This window comes from Nymphalis io, chromosome 17 (genome assembly GCF_905147045.1).
Source record: "Nymphalis io chromosome 17, ilAglIoxx1.1, whole genome shotgun sequence".
NCBI classification, from domain to species: Eukaryota; Metazoa; Arthropoda; class Insecta; order Lepidoptera; family Nymphalidae; genus Nymphalis; species Nymphalis io.
Window position 1 is genome coordinate 671,038 of NC_065904.1, and position 22,278 is coordinate 693,315.

General features: G+C 36.0%; 1 protein-coding gene across 1 annotated transcript; it reads left to right on the plus strand.

Annotated features, from left to right (window-relative positions):
* The first annotated feature begins 97 nt into the window (after positions 1-97).
* LOC126774972 (nose resistant to fluoxetine protein 6-like) lies at positions 98-21,313 on the plus strand. Its single transcript, XM_050496662.1, has 13 exons — positions 98-314; positions 7,518-7,657; positions 7,765-8,083; positions 8,392-8,509; positions 8,595-8,679; positions 8,964-9,127; positions 9,718-9,796; positions 10,491-10,594; positions 11,146-11,319; positions 12,722-12,872; positions 13,420-13,606; positions 19,361-19,503; positions 20,833-21,313. Exons 1-13 carry the CDS (start codon positions 239-241, stop codon positions 20,938-20,940), a joined length of 1,848 nt encoding a protein of 615 aa, XP_050352619.1. The 5' UTR covers positions 98-238; the 3' UTR covers positions 20,941-21,313.
* The last annotated feature ends 965 nt before the right edge of the window (positions 21,314-22,278 follow it).

The following is a 22,278-nucleotide window of genomic DNA, read 5'->3' on the forward strand; positions in this document are numbered from 1 at the left end:
AAATTAAATATGGAAAAACCTTTTTTTGTCTTTGAAAAAGCTTATATATTACGATGTCGACGAACTTGACACATTCAAGTGTTGATAGCAAAGCTGTATGCGCGTTTATGTGTGCGTCAAATATTGCAACGGAAATTTGTTCATGTACTTTTGTTAATGTATTAAATTGGTACAAATGTAACATATTTGTTTTGTAAACTTCCGTTTTAATTTTTGTTATCAACAAAATCTTAAAAGGATGAATTTAACTTATCGAATTTTATTTTTTGTTTTATTATTACATGAAACTTACGGTGTGATATATTACTTAAATGGTAAGTAAATAATATATTTTTTTAATATTAAGAATAATAATAATAAGAAAACAAATTGAGACGCAACGTTATAAAATATTAATCAAATAAAGAAGTTAAAATTAAAACACACTATGCAAAAAACATTTTTAAAAATGTAGATTTAATTTGATTACATTACAGTACTTTTGCCACACTAAAAAGCGCCTCAACCTCCTTTATTCAACTCTCTCTAATCAAAGATTAAGAAACAATTTCAATTTATAAAATTCAATTGACATTTTTTTAGGAAAATAGTATTTTATTCAAATTTAAACATAAAATAGCGAATTGTAAGTTATATACAAAAAATAACAACTGAGAACCGTAATATAACAATCGATATAAGCAAACATTATTTTAACTCTGTCCACGCTTCCCATGAGGCGCTTCTAGCAGAATTCAACTACTTATTCTTCTATCACTAATAAGTAAGTTTTTATGAGTGATCGAAGTACTTATTGCATTTAAGAAGACAAAGAATTAAATTTGATTCAGAATAATGATATAAATTGTGATGGATTTCATTTTGAATACTGTCACAGTCACGCGGCTTCCCTCGTATATATCATTATAGTATTTATTTAATGTAAAAAATACGATACACAGACAATAGATAACTAATGTTTACCATTGAATTATGCAAACCTAATAATAGTTAACAGAAGTAGCAACACACAGGTTTGACAAATGAAATGTAAATGTAACAGAATAATAATGAGTTATAAGATAAAAAATAAGAATAAAAAACGAAATTAAATAAAACAGTAATATTCAATTAGGCGACAGACTATTTTGTGTGTGTGTGCCAGCGCAGTTACACTGTTATTTGTGTTTTTGTATAAGCGATTGTATGTGTGTAAGTATTGAATGCACGTGTGTTTGTGTGAGTGTGATTGGTTAAATTGAATTTTGAGCCATAAGAATATATTTTTAAATTATTTAATCGACCGATGAAATATATTATAAACAAAACAAAATTATATTTAAAAAAAAGATCTACAATAGGTAGGCGTACTATACAGGTGACCTGTATAGTACGGTCTATCGTTTAGCGTGGTTTGGCTCCAGAAGCGCTCGCGCAGTACCACAGAACACATTTACTCACAGAGTACACAGAGTGCACAGTGCTGAATTCGAACGACTACCGCATTTCGTAGCATTTTAGAGGTAGGCATTAGTAGGCAACGCTATTTAACGCCAATTATTATTATTTATTTTCTGCCATTTCACTCCACAGTAAGCCGCGTAAAAGAACCTCGTTTCAAAAGTTAAGGCGGCCATCTTATCGGATTATATATATTCTGTATATTATATGTGGAGTAATTTGGCACATCTCTTAATAGCTGATGCACAGAAAGATCTTAATAAACTTCACAAATGGTTACAATATAATTTATTAACAATGAATGCATCTAAAACTATTGCTCTGCTACTATATATAAACAATAATACTACTCACCTTTAGCTTTTAATAATTCTATAATACAGCCCTCAAATCGATAGAAATATTTAGGTCTGTAAGTAGATGAAAAACTTACTTGGAATTTTACAAATGGACTTTATAAGAAATCTATACGATTACTAGGGGCTTTACGTAAAGTATCAAATAATATTCCGTATAAAGTACGCACTTATAATATTTAGTAAAATTACAACAGTAACATAATATCAGCCAATAAAACTATTAAATACATATAATATATTTTTTTTATATGCCCCGGGATGGCAAATGACTCTACTCCACCTGATGGTAAGTGGTAGTAGAGTCCAAACGCGACGACGGCCAGTACAGTCGGGAAGAATGTTCTGTACTAGCCGTCCCCGCCTTGCCGGCCCGCAAGATGCCTCTTCACGTCTCGTTTTAAGGAACCCGGCTTGTAAGAGGAGGGGAACAAGTGAGCTGGTAAGGAATTCCATTTTTTGGTAGTGCGACAAAGAAAGGAGTTGCCAAATTTCTTTGTGCGCGATGGAATTGATGTCACAGTTAGGCGGTGCCATCGAGAACCAGCTCGCGTGGACTTAAGAAGGAAGGGAGAAGCAGGAATTAGAGAGAATAATTCCTCAGAGCACTCGCCGTGATACAGTCGATAGAAAGCGCTCAGTGCTGCTATCTCGCGACGCAATTGTAAAGGTTCAAGGGTGTTTGTGACCTTTACGTCGCCAATAATGCGTACTGCACGTCGCTGCAACCGGTCCAAGGCCTCCAGTAGGTACTTAGCGGAGCCATCCCAAAGGTGCGAGCAATATTCAACGCAAGACCGTACCTGTGTTTTGTATAAAAGGCACAGTTGTTGTGGCGCCAAAAACGCCGCACCTTGTTCAGAACTCCGAGTTTGCGTGAAGCAGTTTTTATAATAGCCTCGATGTAATCCCTTGGACTAAGGTCGCAGCGAACGTCCATCCCCAGCATGGCGATTTTGCTTTGTATCATCAGCGGTGTGCCACAGAGGGAGGGAAGAGGGGAAAATGGTGACTTTTTCGCTGTGAGAGCGCATACCTGTGTTTTCTTGGCATTAAACTCAACAAGATTATCAGAACCCCATTTGGCGATGAGCTCTAACGTCCTATCGAGTTCAATGACAAGATTCTCCCGCCTCTCCTTAGTTTCCGCCCGCCCAGTCACTGCGCGTCCGTGGTATCCACCATGCACTGTACTATCATCTGCATAGCAATGTATGTTCCCAAGAGAGAGCATATCATTGATATGCAAAAGAAAGAGTGTGGGAGATAGCACAGATCCCTGGGGGACCCCAGCATTCACTACATAGAATTGTGAAGCGCAACCATCTACTAAAACACGAAGGCTACGCTTGTGTAGGAAGCTGACAATCTAGGTGAATAGCTGAGCAGGCAAACCATATGCCGGTAGCTTGGAGAGAAGACTTCTGTGCCAGACCCTGTCGAAAGCCTTGGAGATATCGAGGCTGACAGCCAACGATTCTCCATGTTTGTCGATAGCTTCACCCCAGAGGTGTGTTACGTACGCTAGAAGATCACCTGTGGACCGTTTTGGTCGAAACCCGTACTGACGATCATTAATTAGACAGTGATCTTCTAGGTAATGGATCAGTTGGTTGTTTAAAATCCGTTCCATCAACTTACAAAGTATTGAGGTGATAGCTATTGGCCGATAATTTGCCGGGTCAGACCTTTCCCCTTTTTTGGGAACCGCTTGCACATTAGCTCTTCTCCAAGCCTCCGGGCACACATCCCGAAGAGAGAGAAAGTTGGAACAGGCGCGTTAACACAGGAGACAGCTTCTTCAGCACTATGGCTGGTATTCCATCGGGACCACTAGCTTTCCGTATATCAAGTGATTGCAGCTCCGCACGCACATCACGTTGCCTGATTTTGATGTCAGGCATCGTGTGGCCCCATGAAGGTATTGTTGGTGGCTGCGCACTACAATCATCGATCACAGAGTTGTTGGCAAAGAGTTTAGCCAGGAGGTCGGCTTTCTACTGCGGACTGTGAGCTAGCGATCCGTCCGGATTTCTGAGCGGTGGCAGCGAAGGTTGGCAGAAATTGTTTTGCACAGACTTGGTCAGACGCCAGAAGCTACGGGAGCCCCTAGGATGCGAAATAAGGTCATGAACAATCTGTACAATGCGCTGTGCATCCGCTCTCGTATATGCCTTCCTACAGGACTTGGATTTTTTATTGTAGTTTGCTTTCTGTGAGTCAATGTTAGATGCCCCGCTAATGCAGCCATTGATTCACGCGCGATATGCCGCCTGCTTAGATGATACAGCGTCGGCACATTCACGAGTGAACCAACGGTTACGCGTACCTCTATTGATGAGATCTGAGCTAGGAATGTAGTATTCCATTCCAAACAAATCCATCTCATCAGCAACAGCAGCGGCACTAGCTGTCGGGTCATTCCCACTGAAGCAACGTTCTTTCCAAGGGACTGACGCATAGTAATCGCGCATACCGTCCCAATCTGCCGACTTATAGTGCCAAACGCGACGTTTGCATACCGCTGATGGCGGCAGCTTGGCCTGTGGCACTTTGGTAGATATAAGGCCGTGATCCGAAGAACCAAGTGGAGCTTGAACCACAACCTGATATTCCACCGGGTGAGAAGTCAGCAGAAGATCCAGTAGAGAAGGCGCATGCCCATCAATGTCTGGGATCCTGGTGGGCTGATCAACCAGTTGGTTCAAGTCGTGTGTGAGAGCAAAAGCATGAGCAGTTCTTCCAGCATGGTCAGTTTTGAAGGATTTCAACCATGATTTATGGTGAGCATTAAAATCTCCCAAAAATACCAATTCCGCGTTAGGAAACTGCTCTTGCGCAGCATCTGCCACCCGACTAAGATGGTCAAATAATCGGCTTGTCTCCAAGTCACCATTGTGGGATCTGTAGAGGCACACGTAGACTCGACTCTGACGAAACAGGTCCACACGTACCACCAACATGGAAAAGGAGGGGTCCTCCAAGCAGCGCAATCGGTGACAACAAACATCCGCTCTGACGAACAAGCATACTCCGGCTTTCGCTTTAAAAGATTCTTCAAGCATGTAGCCGGGATAGTTAAGGTAGCTGGTGTCGGCAGGGCGGAGTATTTGCGTCTCCGTGAGAAACAACATTGCTGGCCGTGCTGTCTCGAGATGGTGGTGGACAGCGTTGAGGTTAGCGTGGAGTCCTCGGATGTTAGAGAACTCGACCTCAAACAGCGTGGGTATGGTGGGGGTGTGCACCGCTGAACGACCGTTATTTCTTATTTGCCATACCATTTGGAAAAATAAGGAAAAGAGACGTGAAGCGAGCGACGTATTGCCACGATAGGGATGGACAAAGTATGGAGGCGTGTTTTCCCAAATGGTTGCCAAAAGGGAAAATATACTGATCCGCCGGACGGAAGGGCCCCCGAACGCCCCCGGAAGTGGCCGCCGGGACCCCACCTTCCGGTCACCAACCGGCACGACGGTCCACCCCGAGATTATGCGTGGCCTGGTGGGGCAGCCTCGCGAGCTGGTTAGGCACGCTCGGGCCCCTGTACTTTGCCACGGGCGGCCAGCGGAACAGCCGTTTCTTCAGGTCTCCCTGTCCGGCATGTCAATACAGTTTCCCCCGGCATTGGTTCAACAGCCGTCTCCACTGGACCAACACCCATCGCGGCAATACTCGCTCGGGCACTGGCTGTACGCTGGCTGACCTCGAAACGCGGCTGCAAGCCACTTCACGAGTTTTTACCATGCGTACGGTGGTAACAAGCCAGGCGGATGTTAGCATCCTACCACCAGATGAGCAGATGGTCGCTCAGATATCCCTTAGTCGCCTCTTACGACACCCATGGGAAAGAGAGGGGCAGTGAAATGTATTCTTTCTCCTTCACTGCACGGATAATAATAATAAATCTGTAACTGATCGCTGTCTGTACATAGAAGATATCTCAGTAAAACTTCTACTTTTTAGCCTTTATCAACGCAATAGAACCCAAAACAATGATTGTTAGAATTTTTGTACGTTTATCTGTTTTTCTGTGCGTTTGTGCATGCTAATCTTAAAAACGGCTTAACGGATTTGAGTGCGGTTTTCACTAATGTACATGGCTAATTTCACTTAAAATTTAGTTATTTTATTTCAATCGGTTTATAAATAATAATCAAGTTGTGTCAATTTAAGGAATCACGTCGAACATTTATTCGATACAATTGCTGTAAAATAACTGTTCTTCCAATGTAAGTTGAGCTCAGATCTATACGATCAATCAAAATAAATAGGGTTCATCATGCTGGTTGTTGTTTATCTTTTAAGGTTGACTATAATCTTTTGTGTGGTTCGTTCTAAAATAATGCATTATTTGCAGTCGTTTTTATAAAATATTAATTCTTATGAAAGATATAAGATTTGACGAGCCGGTTGGCGTGGTTGGTAGAACACTTGCCTTTCACGCTGAAGGTTGTGGGTTCGATTCTCACCCAGGACAGACATTTGTGTGCATGAACATGTCTGTTTGTCCTGAGTCTGGGTGTAATTATCTGTATAAGTATGTATTTACAAAAAAAAAAAAAGTAGTATATGTAGTATATCAGTTGTCTGGTTTCCATAGCACAAGCTTTGTACAAGCTTAATTTGGGATCAGATGGCCGTGTGTGAAAAATGTCCCAGGATATATTATATATTATATTATATATCTATATTTATGTTATCAATAAAAAATAAATTTCAATCGTATAACCTTTAGTTTATTGTCCATAAATGAATAAAATATTTAATATCGAGATAAGATCGAAAATAGACAGACAGTTTTTAGTACTTTTTATAGTTTCGACATATTATTCACCCGTAGGGTGATAATTGAGTAGGTGGTTTGAAAATACTCATACATAAATATGTATTTATTTATTGTATTCAAATATATTTGTAAGTTAAAGTTTATAGGTTAGGTAGGTATTTCATTTCGTTGCCGCATATATATTTCTTTCATGGTTTTGTTAAATTTATACTTAGTCGGTTAGTTTGACAAGTGAAGTAAAGCCTTAAATAAATACAAATAAAAATTAAAAATAGTAAAATCGTGACCGCGTGGAATGGAGGCAAGAATGCTAGCAGCACTTCCCCTTTAAATCACAAGTCCGAAAAATGAACCAGTTATTCGGTTAGTTGATAATAAGTACTTATTAAAAAAACAGATTTACGTTTTAATTTTAAAAGGATAAAATTTCCCGGGAAGGTATCGTTTGCAGTCACAATAAATAAAGCACAGGGAAAAACATTAAAGTATGTCGGAATAGATTTATGGGAATGATGTTTTTCTCGTGTATTATTCCAATTGTATGTTGCTCCATCTAGATCCGGGTGCGACAAAAACCGAATAAATACTAATATCCCACGAAAATAAAACTAAATATGTTGTAAGTATATACTGAAATATTATAAGTCTACTCTTAGTGATTTTTTTCAATTATACGCGGGTGAAACCGCGGGCCTGCTAAACTATCTGCTTAAAATATTTACAAAGAATTTAAAATAAACTAATAAAAATAATATTTCAACTCGAACAATAACATTACAAATATATAATAAAACTAGATTTTAAATACATACACAAATATTAATTACACGGCCTTTAGCTACAAGGACTTAAGACGTGAACACGTAATGTAAAAACTCACGCTCGCATTTATAACTAGTAATAAAAAATTGTATAATATTATTTTTATATTACAGCAAGTGAATATGACCGCATGCCACCGCTATACAAACTAGATGATTATGACTCTTGTCTTCAAAAACCTAGTGACGTGTACTGTTTATTGAATTTCCAATTGGTGTCGGATGAGCCGAATGAACTCCTCCGCATTATTGAGGTTTTTCTTTCACATCTTTTGCTTTCAAATAACTCTTCATTTATAAATAAATTTTAATATATATTTTATAATTAAAATATTGTTTTAATATTATCTATATTTATTAGGAATATTCAGAATATGCACAGTCACATTACAATCACACAAATCTGAGACATGGTGTGTGTGCGACGAAAAAATGCCAAAGTTACATAGATAATAAGGCATCTGTCTCAGACCAAACCCTTGAGGGATGCCTCAATCAAACTTTTTGGAATGAATACCAATTAAAAACAAAAATAGAACACTATTCCTGCCACAATTTATCCGATAAACATGTCGAGATAGATGGCGCTGATATCTTAACAGGATTTATAATATTAGGCGTTATATTGTTAAATGTAATCGGAAGCCTATACGATATCTACGATACGAATAAAGATAAAGGTAAATAAATCCTCATTTATTATAAGTAACACATACATAAAACTAATGATTAAAAATAACAGCCTGTAAATCCCATTGCTGCTAATGACTCTAAGGACTCTCTTCTTTGAGGAGACGGCTTTCTCCATCACGCTTCTTTAATGCTGGTCTGTGGATACACGTAACAGATTTTCATCCACCAAATTCCTCACGATGTTTTATTTCGGCACTGACCACGAGATGAATTGTAAGCACAAACTAAGCGAGCGAGCAACGATCACGGCTAACAGTTTAATGTAAATAATCTTTTATGTACTTTATTTTTTAAGGTATGTTTACATCTTTTCTTTTATCATTCTCAATACAACGCAATTGGAAAAGTCTAACATCAACGAGACGCTTTTCGGATCCGCGTTTGCAAAGACTTAAAAGTTTGAACGGGGTGAGGTAAGCTATATTTGAAGTATGAATCGTTTATTTATATAACATATTTTGCGATAATTTCTTTTAATCCTTTTCTCTACATGTGTAGGTGTGTTTCGGCATATGGAGTGATAATAGTTCATTGTTTATTCCCGTACCTTATCGCTGTTGGAAACGTACATGACTTGGAATTGGTAATTGTTTTATTAAAATTAAATCTTAATATAATACATTTACATATATTTGTATACGTAAGAGTAAACGATTTTTGTAATATTATTTCCTGTAATTGTTTTAGTTGATTTGCAGACAGTTTTTTAGCATCGAGTCGTCTGTTTGTGCAATATATTTACATATTTTTGTCTGTTGCCTTATCAAATAAATAAATAAAATATAAGACAAGATGTATAATCTGTATGTTAATTGATTGTAATACTGGATAAAGCTCAACTAAATAGTTTTTCGCTTTAACTTTCAGTCATACTCCAAACCATCTCTACATGTATTATTTAATGCAACACTTATGATTCAAATCTTCTTTATTATTTCTGGATTCTTTCTGGCTTATAAAATTGAAATAAGTGAAGGGAAACCGTTGAACTGGAGAATGATTCCTAAAGGAATATTCATCAGATATGTCAGGTAAATATTTACTAGAAAATCTAGGTACCTATACTTTCTAAGCACCTACGATGCCAATTTGCAGTTTTAACAAGACCTGATGATTTGATTAATTTTTTTTGTGACCATCATTATGGCTCATTTACCCGTCCCCCTAACTATTCTGTAAAAAAAAATTAACCGAACAACCCTTCACCTTAGTCTTGCTAGTGAACTTGCTTTTATAGAATAGGAATAGGAAGGTGGACGAGCATATGGGCCACCTGATGGTAAGTGGTCACCAAACGCCCTTAGACATTGGCATTGTAAGAAATGTCAACCATCGCTTATAGCCAATGTGCCACCAACCTTGGGAACTAAGATTTTATGTCCCTTGTGCCTGTAATTACACTGGCTCACTCACCCTTCAAACCGGAACACAACAATATCAAGTATTGCTGTTTTGCGGTAGAATATCTGATGAGTGGGTGGTACCTACCCAGACGGGCTTGCACAAAGCCCTACCACCAGTAAATTAACCAGCTTTATTGCTGGTCAAAGATTAAAATCTCGTCTATTTCTCGTCGTTCAAACTGATAACACCAATAAAACACTTTACTCAATATTTTCAGATTAACGCCAGTATATGCTTTGATTATACTTCTGACGGCAACATGGTTTAAATTTCTAGGACCTGCACCGCTATGGGAGGTAATATTTACTAATAAATAATGTGTAAGCAACAACAATAACATTTGTTAGTAAAAAAAATATTGTACTAGTTAAGATAATTTTAATTAAAAGAACAAGAGTTATATAAGAGCCCAGTTGTGCGAAAGATTTTGTAGATCTCAACCGAAGGCATCCGGTTCACATTTAGGCACGACCTTCTGGTTATTCACGTGCTTTTTGCGTTTTTAATTAATCTCGTACTCCACAGTGTAAGAAACCATTGTGAAGATACCTGGCCTTGTCGAATGTAATTCTGCCACGTGTGTATCCACTAACTTCCAGTTATTTATTTATTTATTAAGAATCTCCAACAGAGAATACACACTTACGAGTACATAACATCGAGAATTAGTATTTTAAAATATGTGTGCTCCTTCAATTAAAGGAGCTTCACAGCAAGAAAACAAATAATGACTAAACAGAACTTAAAAACAAATCATAAAATAAATGTTACATAGTGGTACTCAATAGAAAACATAGGAACTATAAAAAAGGTAAACAATGGTTGAACTAAGACTAAGACCGATTAGGATAATACGTGGTCTTTGTTCAGTAGTATTGGTAGTGACGCTTTTAGAGACTGCTACATTTTTACCTACACTTACTCCTTTATTACCTTACTTACTACTGATATGTGTTCTCTTTATTATGTTCTCTTATCGGACTCTTTCAGGTTACAGGAAACATCATGATATCAGATTGTAGAAAACGTTGGTGGTTAAATCTTCTATATATGAACAACTACGTGTACAACGCCCAGTGTTTGCTGCACTCTTGGTATTTTAAATCATTTTATATTTTATAAAATTCCACTCAAATTTTGGATTTGAATTACGTCAAAAAGAGAACCTCAGATATTTGAACTATACCCGATGGTAGAAAATGTAAAACCCACAAAAGCTTAGGAATAAAATGGATAAGTTATATTGAAACTTGTAAATGTTTATGTGCCCCGTTCCTTTGAGGATTTCTTATACGTTTTCTTTTCCGAATTGGTGGTCGTTTGAATTTTGAGTCATTAAGTAATATTATATAAAGAAACTCGAACTACTAGCTCCTAATCCTAGATTAATAGATTTTAATAACATAATATAAATAATTTCAAATACATATTATAATTGAAGCCTATAAGTAGACATATATATATATATAGAATAGGAAGGCGGACGAGGCCCATATGGCCACCAGATGGTAAGTGGTAACCAACACCCATAGACATTGGCATTGTAAGAAATATTAACCATCGCTTACATCACCCATGCGCCACCAACCTTGGGAACTAAGATGTTATGTCCATTGTGCCTGTAATCATAATTATTTCTTTGCAGGTATCTCGCTGCAGATATGCAATTATGCTGCTTTGGCTTCTTCCTATGCGTGCTACTCAAAAACAACAGACTGAGGTGGAAAATATTGACGTCTCTATTTCTTATTGGTATTATGATGCCTGCTGTTCACACCTATATTCAGGATCTCTATCCCATCGTCATTATTTGGCCAAGGTTATTTATCCAACACAAATATTGCATATTATCTTTAGCGCTCAGGAATTGAATCTACAAACTTCGATTAAGATTGTCGTGTTCTATCCGCTGGGCTGTTCCATTTGGGCTGAATATAAGTGATAGATTTTGTAATATTCTTTTGAACAATAGAAAGTAATCAGGTCTAACTATAACTCTTCAAAATCAGACTGAATAAAAAACTCAACGTATACCTATTTTATGGTATTTTGTTATATTACCACCAACCCGCACTGGAGCAGCGTGGTGGAATAAGCTCCAAACCTTCTCCTCAAAAAGGGAGAGGAGGCCTTAGCCCAGCAGTGGGACATTTACAGGCTGTTACTGTTACTGTTGTTATATTTATCCGGCAAATACACTATTTAATTTTTTAATTTTTCTTTACGTTTATTACATATTTGGTCATACTTTTATGTCATACTAAATTTAGCATTTGCTTGATAAAATATAATTTGCATAAGCAATTGCTTAATCCATCAATTAATGATTGAGATTGCATTTCGACACAATTAGTCAATACCGTTTTAATAAAAGTGCTAATTACATATTATATTTATTTATATTATTATTCGACGAGCCGGTTGGCGTGGTTGGTAGATACTTGCCTTTTCACGCCGAAGGTTGTGGGTTCGATTCCCACCCAGGACAGACATTTGTGTGCATGAACATGTCTGTTTGTCCTGAGTCTGGGTGTAATTATCTATATAAGTATGTATTTACAAAAGAAAAGTAGTATGTATGTAGTATATCAGTTGTCTGGTTTCCATAACACAAGCTTTGTACAAGCTTAATTTGGGATCAGATGGCCATGTGTGAAAAATGTCTCAGGATATTATTATTATTATCTTTTGCTTACAATTCTAATACAAGCCCTGAATTCAAAACTAGCTTTCGCTGTGTTTTAGAAGTCAGTTCCTTCCCAGACTTTAGTTACTATAATTGTTCGTTACAAAACAAAAAAAAAAAAACAAAAAGACACTATTTTTTAATAATTACCAATGAAAGTTATGTATTAAAATATCTTATTTAATTTTATGTGAGCTCGTGTGTGTGTGTGTGTGTGTGTGTGTGTAGAGTATGTCTGTATATGTCTGTTGTATGTGAGGTTGCGTGCAATGTGTGGATTTTAATAATATATGTATATACATAAGTAAATAAACAAAGACTAAAGACCAATTAAATAATAATACAGTTTAACTATACACTATTTACACGTAAATTGTTACTGATTTACACTTTACTCACACGTAGCCTTGTGGCAAATAGGGACAATATAAACAAGGACCATTCTAATTCTCTAACGATATTGAGAAGAGACCATAGACAGCTTAGTACTTTTTATAGATTTGAAATATTCGTAACATTAATTTTTTTATTACAGCGACGCCAGTTTATTTTTTAAGACGGACCCTACTTTTAATGAGACTTATAAAATGAGTCATAGTAATGTTGCTAGCTACGTCACAGGAATATCACTTGGTTACTTCGTATACTGGTGGCAAAACAAGGAAATAGATACAAAGAAATATGCGGTAAGAAATAAATAATACCAGTATTTATTTTCATGGCTTGTTAAATATTTTATATAAAGCACTTTAAAATTCGAGATTTATTGGATAGTTCCAAATCCCTGGTTAGACAAAGAGTATATTTTTTCAATCGGGCAAGTTTTAAAAGTAGCTGGAATTTAAATATTGGCAATGGCAAAATGTACTTCCGTACCCCGTAAAAGAGGGTAGTAGCACATTTGGTGACGCCTAAATTCTCTTCGGTTGTGTCGAATTACCGTGCCATTGGGTTGTGAGAGTAATGACTGCCTCGTTGGTCTAGTGGCTCAAAGGCCGCAATCCCGAGGTTCTGGGCTCAAATGCCAAGTCAGGCCATTAAAAGTAATCGAGTTTTTCTGTCAAAGATTCTCAATATGAGCCCGGAGTCTGTAAGTTGGAACAAAATAAGAATAATTACTAATATTAATACTCGTAATAGCCGTGTAGAAATAAAAAAACATTCTTAAATATTTGGATAATACTGGAAACATCTAAAAATAATTCATCATAAAATTGTATACTTTTTTTTCAGAACTTTAGATATATTTACTGGACCATGGGTCCATTGATCATTGCTTTAGTTATGTCTGGCGCTGTTTTCTACAGACAGGCTGAGAAGGAACCCCTGTATATAAGAGTGATTTACGCCGCATTAGCTAAACCAACGATCGCAATATTCGCTGCAATACTGATCGCTGGAATGATCTTTAAGTTGGAGAGTAAGTTTTTGACTGCTTTATAACTCCTAATAAAACTATAATGTACTTATTTATAATTCGCCTCGTTAATCTTGAAATAACTACTTATATAAACTTTATACAAGCACTTTCGAAACGTCATATAAGAGAATTATATCAAATGTAAAGTTACCAGTTCGATTTAGGCTTGTCAATCGAAAAACTCTCAGTAACAAAGTCCATAGTCAGAGTTGACTGTATTTATATTCCCGAACGAAACGCCTGTAAAACCTTTGGACCGTTTGCGGTTCAATAAAATAATAAAATTAAAGGAATGTGCACTTGTGCTTGCGCAGTACTTGTTCACTTTAATTAAGTTGCTAAAGTTAATTTCCTGGACTAATTAAATCGATGAAAAGGAAATTATTATTTTTATGAGATGACAGATGTCAGCCAAACAGTAAACATAGTCTCCGTAACAATTTATTTCTTAAAAAAGTATTTGTTATTAATCCCGTATATAAACCGCGGTGAACTGTGTGTTATAAGTCAATAACTAAGTACAAGTGTTATACACTGAAATAACTAAGTGAATTTACAGTTATTGGAACAAAAATAATCAGTGTTAATAATCGCTTTAATTCATTAAATACAACGTAAAATCGTATTAAAAAACACAGTGTTATATTACATTTACAAAGGAATCAAGTGAAACTTATTATATACACGGAAAACAACACGTTTTAAGTGCTAAATTTTTATAACCTTTAATGTGACAATAAGCTACCACAACAAATTCAAATTGTATCAACGATTTCTACCACTAAAGTATGGTACCTTATTTTCACCTGCATAGTTAATTGAACATTTGGTCTAGTGGATACACTGGAAGAAACAAATGCAAAATCACTGGTAGTTCTGAGTTCGAACCTCGCTAAAACTGAAATAAAATATTCAAATAATTTTTAACTAAGTTTTTAAGAAAGTAAACTTCGGATCCAAAATGTCAAATAATAAAAATACTATCATCTGCGCAGCTTGTCCCAACAATATCAAAGGTCGAGATTACCTCGTTTGCTCAAAGTGCAAGCAATACTTCGACTTACTGTGTGCTAACGTATCCGATCACAAATTTACTTCAATGTCAAAAGAAAACAAGAGCTCCTGTATGTGCCACGGATGTCGTTGTAAACAACCTAAAAGTGACAACACAAATACACCTATTCGACCAACGGGTTCGGTACCACAATCATCAAACATTCACTTCGAAGACAACAAGGAAACAGACAATGAACAGAGTAATAACGTCACAATGCGAAAAAAAAGTAAAGATACTTTATTACAATCGAATTCTCCAACTAAGGAGTACCCAGACATGTTACAAATTAAACGCATCATCCAAAATACAGTAAAAGAGTCTGTTGAATCAGCTGTTTCCACTTTCTTTTCCAAAGAATTCGAGCTTATAAAAAATGAACTGAAAAGACTAAATGAACTAAAAGAATCTGTAGAGTATCTGAGTTTCGAATACGACCGAGTTAAGGCCGATTTGGCAGTTTCCGAGGAAAAAATTAAGTTTCTTGCAAAAGACAACAGTACCCTAAATCAAACTGTTGAATCTTTATCTGCTCGACTAAATCTTATTGAACAACATTCGCGTGAAAACAACCTGGAAATCAGCGGTATTCCAGAGAATCGATCTGAAAATTTATACTCAGTTATTAATCAACTCGGAAATACCGTCTCACAAGGGTACGGAAAATGGATGAAACCAATAACAGACCCCGGTCGGTAATTGTCAAACTGCATAATACAAAAGTCAGAGACAGTATCATCGCTGCAGTATCCAAGTTCAATAAGAAGAGACAAACCGAAAGATTGAATTCAGGCGATCTGGGGTACGGCGGTAACAAGTCGAATATATATGTCTCTGAACATCTTTCCCCCTTTTACAAAGCATTACATGCACGCACCAGGATCGTTGCAAAAGAAAAAGGAATAAGATACGTATGGATTCGCAATGGTCGGATATTCGTTAGGAAAAATGATCAGTCACCTGCTAAACAAATCAAAAGCTACAATTCTTTGAACAATCTTTAAAATGAGAATCTCTTATTTACTATTAGTCCGTAGATAATTAACAAAATTCAAGGTTTACTATCAGAATTTTCGTGGAATGAAAACTAAATTGCATAAAATACAAATGGCAACATTACTAACTACCTATGAGATGATTGTTGCAACCGAAACATGGCTGGATGACACTGTTGCGGACGGGGAATTGTTCACGGATAAATACACCATCTACAGAAGAGATCGTCAGTCAACCTCCTCTCAACGCAAGACTGGTGGTGGAGTACTTATTGCAGTATCTAAATCTATAGAATCTAGACGAATTGAACATTTGGAAAGTAACGGTGAAGATCTATGGATTTCTGTAAAAGTATCCGAAAATGGAGTTTCTACGAACATTTTATTTTGCGCAGTGTATATTCCTCCGCCTGTCTCGTTGGAAAGTTTAAACCTCATTTTGGACAATATAAGTGTTGTAATGCAATCTAACCCTGGTAAAGTTGTAGTTTTGAGGGATTTTAATTTGGGTTCTTTAAATTGGCGGCTGGACGAAATCGAGGATCTGTTAAAACCCGACCATACCGATAATATTTTGGGATTTTTTGTCACTCAATTCACTAACACAATACAACAAAATTAAGAATCACAATCAACGTATACTAGATTTGGTCATGAATAATTTTAACAATTTAACAGTAATTGAAGCTTGCGAATTATTAAGTAATGTTGATCCTCACCATCCAGCACTAGAAATATCTTTGCGAATTAATGCCGATAAATTTTTATACAATAAAATATTTGCTACATATTTATTTAGAAAGGCAGACTACGACGCGGTAAACAGATGTTTAGGAGAGTTTGATTGGTACTCCGAATTAGGGAGTTGCGGGAATGTCGATGCTATGGTAGAAAAATTGTATAATATCTTGTACGCTATAATTGATTCTCGTGTTCCAAAAATCAAGCCAAAAGCATTTAAATATCCTGTCTGGTTCACATCTTCCCTGATAAAATTAATTAACGAAAAGGAGAAAGTTAGGAAACTGTGCAAACGTTATAAGAATCCTAGAGATATATTAGAGTTAGCAAGAAGCCGTAGGCGCGTCGAGAATCTACTTGAATTATGTTACGGCCGTTACATTTCCGGAGTCGAGGATTCAATCTTTCGCGATCCCTTAAAATTTTGGCGTTTTGTTAAAAAACGGCGTGGAGCTAAATCCGAGGTCCCATCTGAAATGTCACTAGGTAACACCACAGCCCATTCTGGTCAAGCGATTTGTAATCTTTTCGCACAGAACTTTGCGTCCTCATATTCTTCTTTGCAGCCTTGTGTAGAATTCGTAGAGGAAAGTCCGGACTTTTATTCTCAAATGTCTCTCGCTCACGTCACACTAAATGAACGTACTATATCGAAAGCATTACGTTCAATAAATCCAAGCAAGTCAGCTGGTCCTGATGGCATTCCTCCTCTTTTTTTCAGAAAAACGTGTAAATTACTCGCACTCCCATTAAAAATTATTTATAACACATCTCTTCAGACTTCAACTTTTCCTACGAAGTGGAAGGAAGCTAATATTTTACCAATTCATAAAAAGAAATCAAAGAGCGATGTAAGAAACTACCGACCGATTTCAATGTTAAACGTATTATCCAAAACCTTTGAAAGTATAATTACCCCAATTTTGTCCCAATATATCAATACCATGATTACAAGTGATCAGCATGGATTTTGCCAGCGTAAGTCAACCACTACAAATCTCACAACTTACATACATTACATTTCTGGGTGCATAGACAATAAACAACAGGTTGACTCGATCTATACCGACTTCAGTAGCGCGTTCGACAAAGTTAATCATAAAATCTTAATCTACAAGCTTAGGTTATACGGCATTCATGACCCCCTGCTATCTTGGTTCCGATCGTACTTATCTGATCGAGTACAGAGAGTTACACTCGGTGATTACAAATCTCACGAGTTTATTGCGACCTCTGGTGTTCCACAGGGATCACACCTAGGCCCAATATTATTTATCATCTTTATCAATGACATTGCACACTGTATCAAGAACAGCAAATGTTCTATCTTTGCTGATGATTTAAAAATTTACCGCTCTATAACGTCCATGAATGATTGCAAATTGCTCCAAGACGATCTAAACTCCATACAAAAATGGTGTGATTTGAATGGAATGGAACTAAATGTCGATAAGTGCCAGTTTATTAAGTTTACGCGAAATAAAAACATAATAAGACATCAGTATAGCTTACAGGGCAAACCGCTCGGGGAAGTTTCGGTTGTTCGTGATTTAGGTGTTATGATCGACGCCAAACTTAAATTTAACACTCACATAAATCATATTGCCACGAAGGCCTGGAAAAGCTTCGGTTTTGTCAGACGTAACTGCAATGATTTTAAGAGACCGGCAACTATCATAACTTTGTACAATTCGTTTATACGTAGCGCTTTAGAATATGCGGTTGTAGTATGGAATCCGCATTATAAGATTTACATTGAAAGGTTAGAACGCATACAACACAAATTTACAAAATTACTGGCTAGTGGAAGTAACAGTTGCCCTTATAAGGCCGACTATGAATCACGTTTAAAATATTTTGGACTGTGCACTCTAGAAAAACGCCGCGAAATTGCCTCTCTAATTACTTTCTATAAATTATTGAATAACCACTTGGATGCAACAGATCTACTACAAAATATTAACATAGCAGTGCCACGTACTGCACCTAGACAACCTCTAAAAAAATTTTCTCCTCTCGAACTTCCAAATCAAATATAGGTAAATACTCTCCACTCAACCACCTCATAAACTTATATAATAAAGTCAACAGTGATGGCATTGACATTTTTCACGACTCACTACCTCTTTTTCGCAAAAAATTAACGCTGGGAGCTTTATTGTGATTGTGATATCTTTACTGTTATATTTAGTTTGTTATATTCTACTTAATATTAGAACTTTGTAAATTACAGTATTATCTCTAAAAATCTTATATTATCATTGTTTGTAATTATTGTTAGTTATTTTTATTTTTTTACTTCATTTTTTTTTATTTTTTTGCTAATTGTTTGAATGTCAAATAATTAATAAGCGTGTTATATTGCAGTCTGTAGTATTTATTAAATAGAGTATTGTTAAAAAATTGTTATTGGAGGCTAACGTAACTATTAATGCTGTATATACCTATTAAGTGTTTGAAATTGTATCTGTCATTTTATCGTATTCTTGTTTTAAGTGCCATATTTCAAATACTGTGGTGTATCGATTAAATAAATAATAAATAAATAAAAATAATAATTTCTTACAATATATACAGTATATAGCCGAGATGGCCCAGTGGTTAGAACGCGTGAATCTTAACAGATGATTGAACCCACGGTTCAAACCCGGGCAAGCACCACTAAATTTTCATGTGCTTAAAACATCGTGAGGAAACCTGCATGTGTCTAATTTCATTGAAATTATGCCAAATGTGTATTCCACCAACCCGCATTGGATCAGCGTGGTGGAATAAGCTCCAAACCTCCTCAAAAAGGGAGAGGAGGCCTTAACCCAGCAGTAGGACATTAACTGGCTGTTACTTTTTACTTTACAGATATACTGCGAAGTATTTATATTTACTATAATAAAATAATTTTTATCATAAGCTATATGCGTGTAAGGTTTCAAATATTATTATATATATATATATATTTTATTTCAGGTGTATATCGCAAATTTTTCGAATGTAATATCTGGACGATACCAAGTCAATTGACGTATTGTGTATATTTATTACACTACTTCTACCTTATAATATACACCAATATGCAGACCAGTCTAATACACCTGACGACATTTAACATGGTGAGTACATCCAAGTTACTTAAGGTTTTAAAGAAAGTTACATTAATTTGTAAAGTCGATAACTAGATTTATAATAAAAACTGAGTGCCTAGCGAGTTTTCTTAGTTATTCTACAGACCTTACGTTAACTGTCATCTGTATGGAATTTGAATTACTGTCACGAGATGGCGCTATTTTCATTCGTTAGGCACATTGCCTACTATTATCCAGTGACGTCTATACTAATAAATGAGGAGACGTTTATTTTGTAATAAAAATCAATAAACATAAAACCTATATCAGAACGCGCTGCGCGTTTCGGAGAACGTTTCAGTGTACAACGCGTTTATTTATTTATTATGCTTCTCTATAGAAGCATTAATTACTCCTAGAGTAATTACATCAATACAACATTAAAAAAAAAACAAAAACAACTTGTAGCTTGAAACTAGATGTATTATCTATTAAGGAGAATATGCAATGAAAAAGGAGTTAATAAGGAGCTTACATTATACAGCTTAGTACATTTACATGTTTAACGTATTACGAAAATTGAAAGTTACAGAAAAAATAAATAATAAAAGCTTTTCGTACTTTCGCTCTCTTTAAATTTAGATTATTGATGTGATAAGTCTGAATTTCATGTTCTTGAATTATAATATTTAAGTAGTGACGAAAATATTTTAATTGGTAGAACAAGCATTGTGGGTGTCACCGCTCAATGTCTTTTCAGCGTGGTGGGATAAGCTTCAAAACTTCTCCTGAAGAGGAGAGTGGGTCTTTGCCCAACACCAACCAGCCCAATTTTACTTTTTTAAGTAACACAAGGAACGTAGGAACGTAGTGTCTTAGTTCCTTTTCTTATACTTAGTTAAAATATTTCTTACAATGCCAATATCAATGGGCGTGGTTACATCGGGTTTCCCATAGACGAGCTATCCTAACAGTAACAGCATGTTAATGTCCCACTACTGGGCTAAGGCCTCCTCTACCTTTTGAGGAGAAGGTTTGGAGCTTATTCCACCACGCTGCTCCAATGGGGGTTGGTAGAATACACATGTGGCAGAATTTCAATGAAATTAGGCACATGCAGGTTTCCACGATGTTTTCCTTCACCTTCAAGCATGAGATGAATTATAAACACAAATTAAGCACATGAAAATTCAGTGGTGCTTGCCCGGGTTTGAACCCACGATCATCGGTTAAGATTCACGCGTTCTAACCAAATGGGCCATCCCGGCTTTTTCTTTTAAAACCTCATTTCTTTTTCCTATCAAATATAATTTATATTTAATAAATAAATATATATATATATATTTATTATATATATATATATTTATTTAATTTCAGTTCGTTCTATCCATCTGCATCACCCTCGCTTCTCTCATAACAGCGGTTCCGCTGTTTCTACTTGTAGAAGCACCTTTTACGGGACTCACGAAACTGGTAAAAGAATAACCAAAAAAAGACGTTATGATCGTCAAAGGCTGTAAGGACAATGAAAGTGAAATCACTAATTTATAAAAAGCTCAGCCGTGTGTACATTGTAGTCCTTATAAAGGCGCAGTGTCATCATTAAGTTACTTTTATTGATGTAGCTTTGCTTCATTAATAAGGTGACATTTAAGAAGAGTGGGATAAGCATGAAAAAAGACATACTATGGATTTTTTGAATAACATCTGCTGCTTGTTTTTGTGTACCATGCATCACATATTTTACTGTTAAACATCAACGCTGTTGCTGTTCCGGTATGAAGGGTGAGTGAGCTAATAAGATTAAAGGCACAAGGGATATTTTAGTTTATATAAATAAACGTAAAGTAAAATAATTTAGCTGAATTTAATATATTATGATATAATAGTAATTAAATAATTAAATACCATAAACTGGTTTTATTTACTTTCTGTCTGTAGAAATCTGTTTGTAGAAAAAAAAGAAAAAAAAAATGATTTAGGTAAATTAATAAGCAATAAATTAACAAGTAGAGATCATTCACCTTGAACACCATTTTAACACCACCCTTTTTTATTCATTCCCGCTAGTATTCGTACTTAGATAGGTTTAGCCGCAGCCCACCGTAGCACTGCTCGTTTGCAACGTTAATTAATAAATCTATGAGAAAGTCTAAGTATTTTGTATGTTTGAAGTTGTGACATTTCTAATTTTACTTATACATAATAGTTGAACATCGTCACCGTTTCTTTTGTTTTATAATAGATCGATTATAGCGTCAAATATAAGTGTTGCCAATGTCAGAATTGAATTTTAAGGCAAATATAGATCAATATATATAGATAGGCAAAGATAGACCTGTAAAACTTTGCTAAGTTTATAATACGAGGCGCACATCTAAAAAAGCAAAACTGCTTGTACACACGTCAGACCTATAATAATATATTTTGCGTAGTTGACACGTCTCTGGTGGTGCCAAAATAGGTCAAGAGACATTTTCGTTATTTCTGTAATATTCATATTACTATTAGGTTATATATGGCGAACGTTCGTGAGGCGAATAACACCTGTGCCGAACAGTTCGTAATACTACATGGCGACCACGACCACTCTGACAAGAGTGTCACGTCGAAGAAAAAAAGGTATTACTTTCATTTCAGGCACAAATAGCAGAACCGACACATGATACCGGTTTACTTCACCGAACACAAGGTTTGTTAAATATTAAACTAATAACTTAAACACAAATGGTGTTGACGATGATAATGTCAAAGCGATCTGCGAAGACCCAGAAGTGGGACATTTACAGCTACTGACGTATTTACATGCTGTACGTATGTAAT

Bases quoted from the DNA above. Each gene is read 5' to 3' on its own strand.
- LOC126774972 (XM_050496662.1), top strand. From the start codon at position 239: ATGAATTTAACTTATCGAATTTTATTTTTTGTTTTATTATTACATGAA. The intron at 9,797-10,490 runs GTAATATTTACT...GGACTCTTTCAG, and splicing joins GACCTGCACCGCTATGGGAG to GTTACAGGAAACATCATGAT. The intron at 12,873-13,419 runs GTAAGAAATAAA...CTTTTTTTTCAG, and splicing joins TAGATACAAAGAAATATGCG to AACTTTAGATATATTTACTG.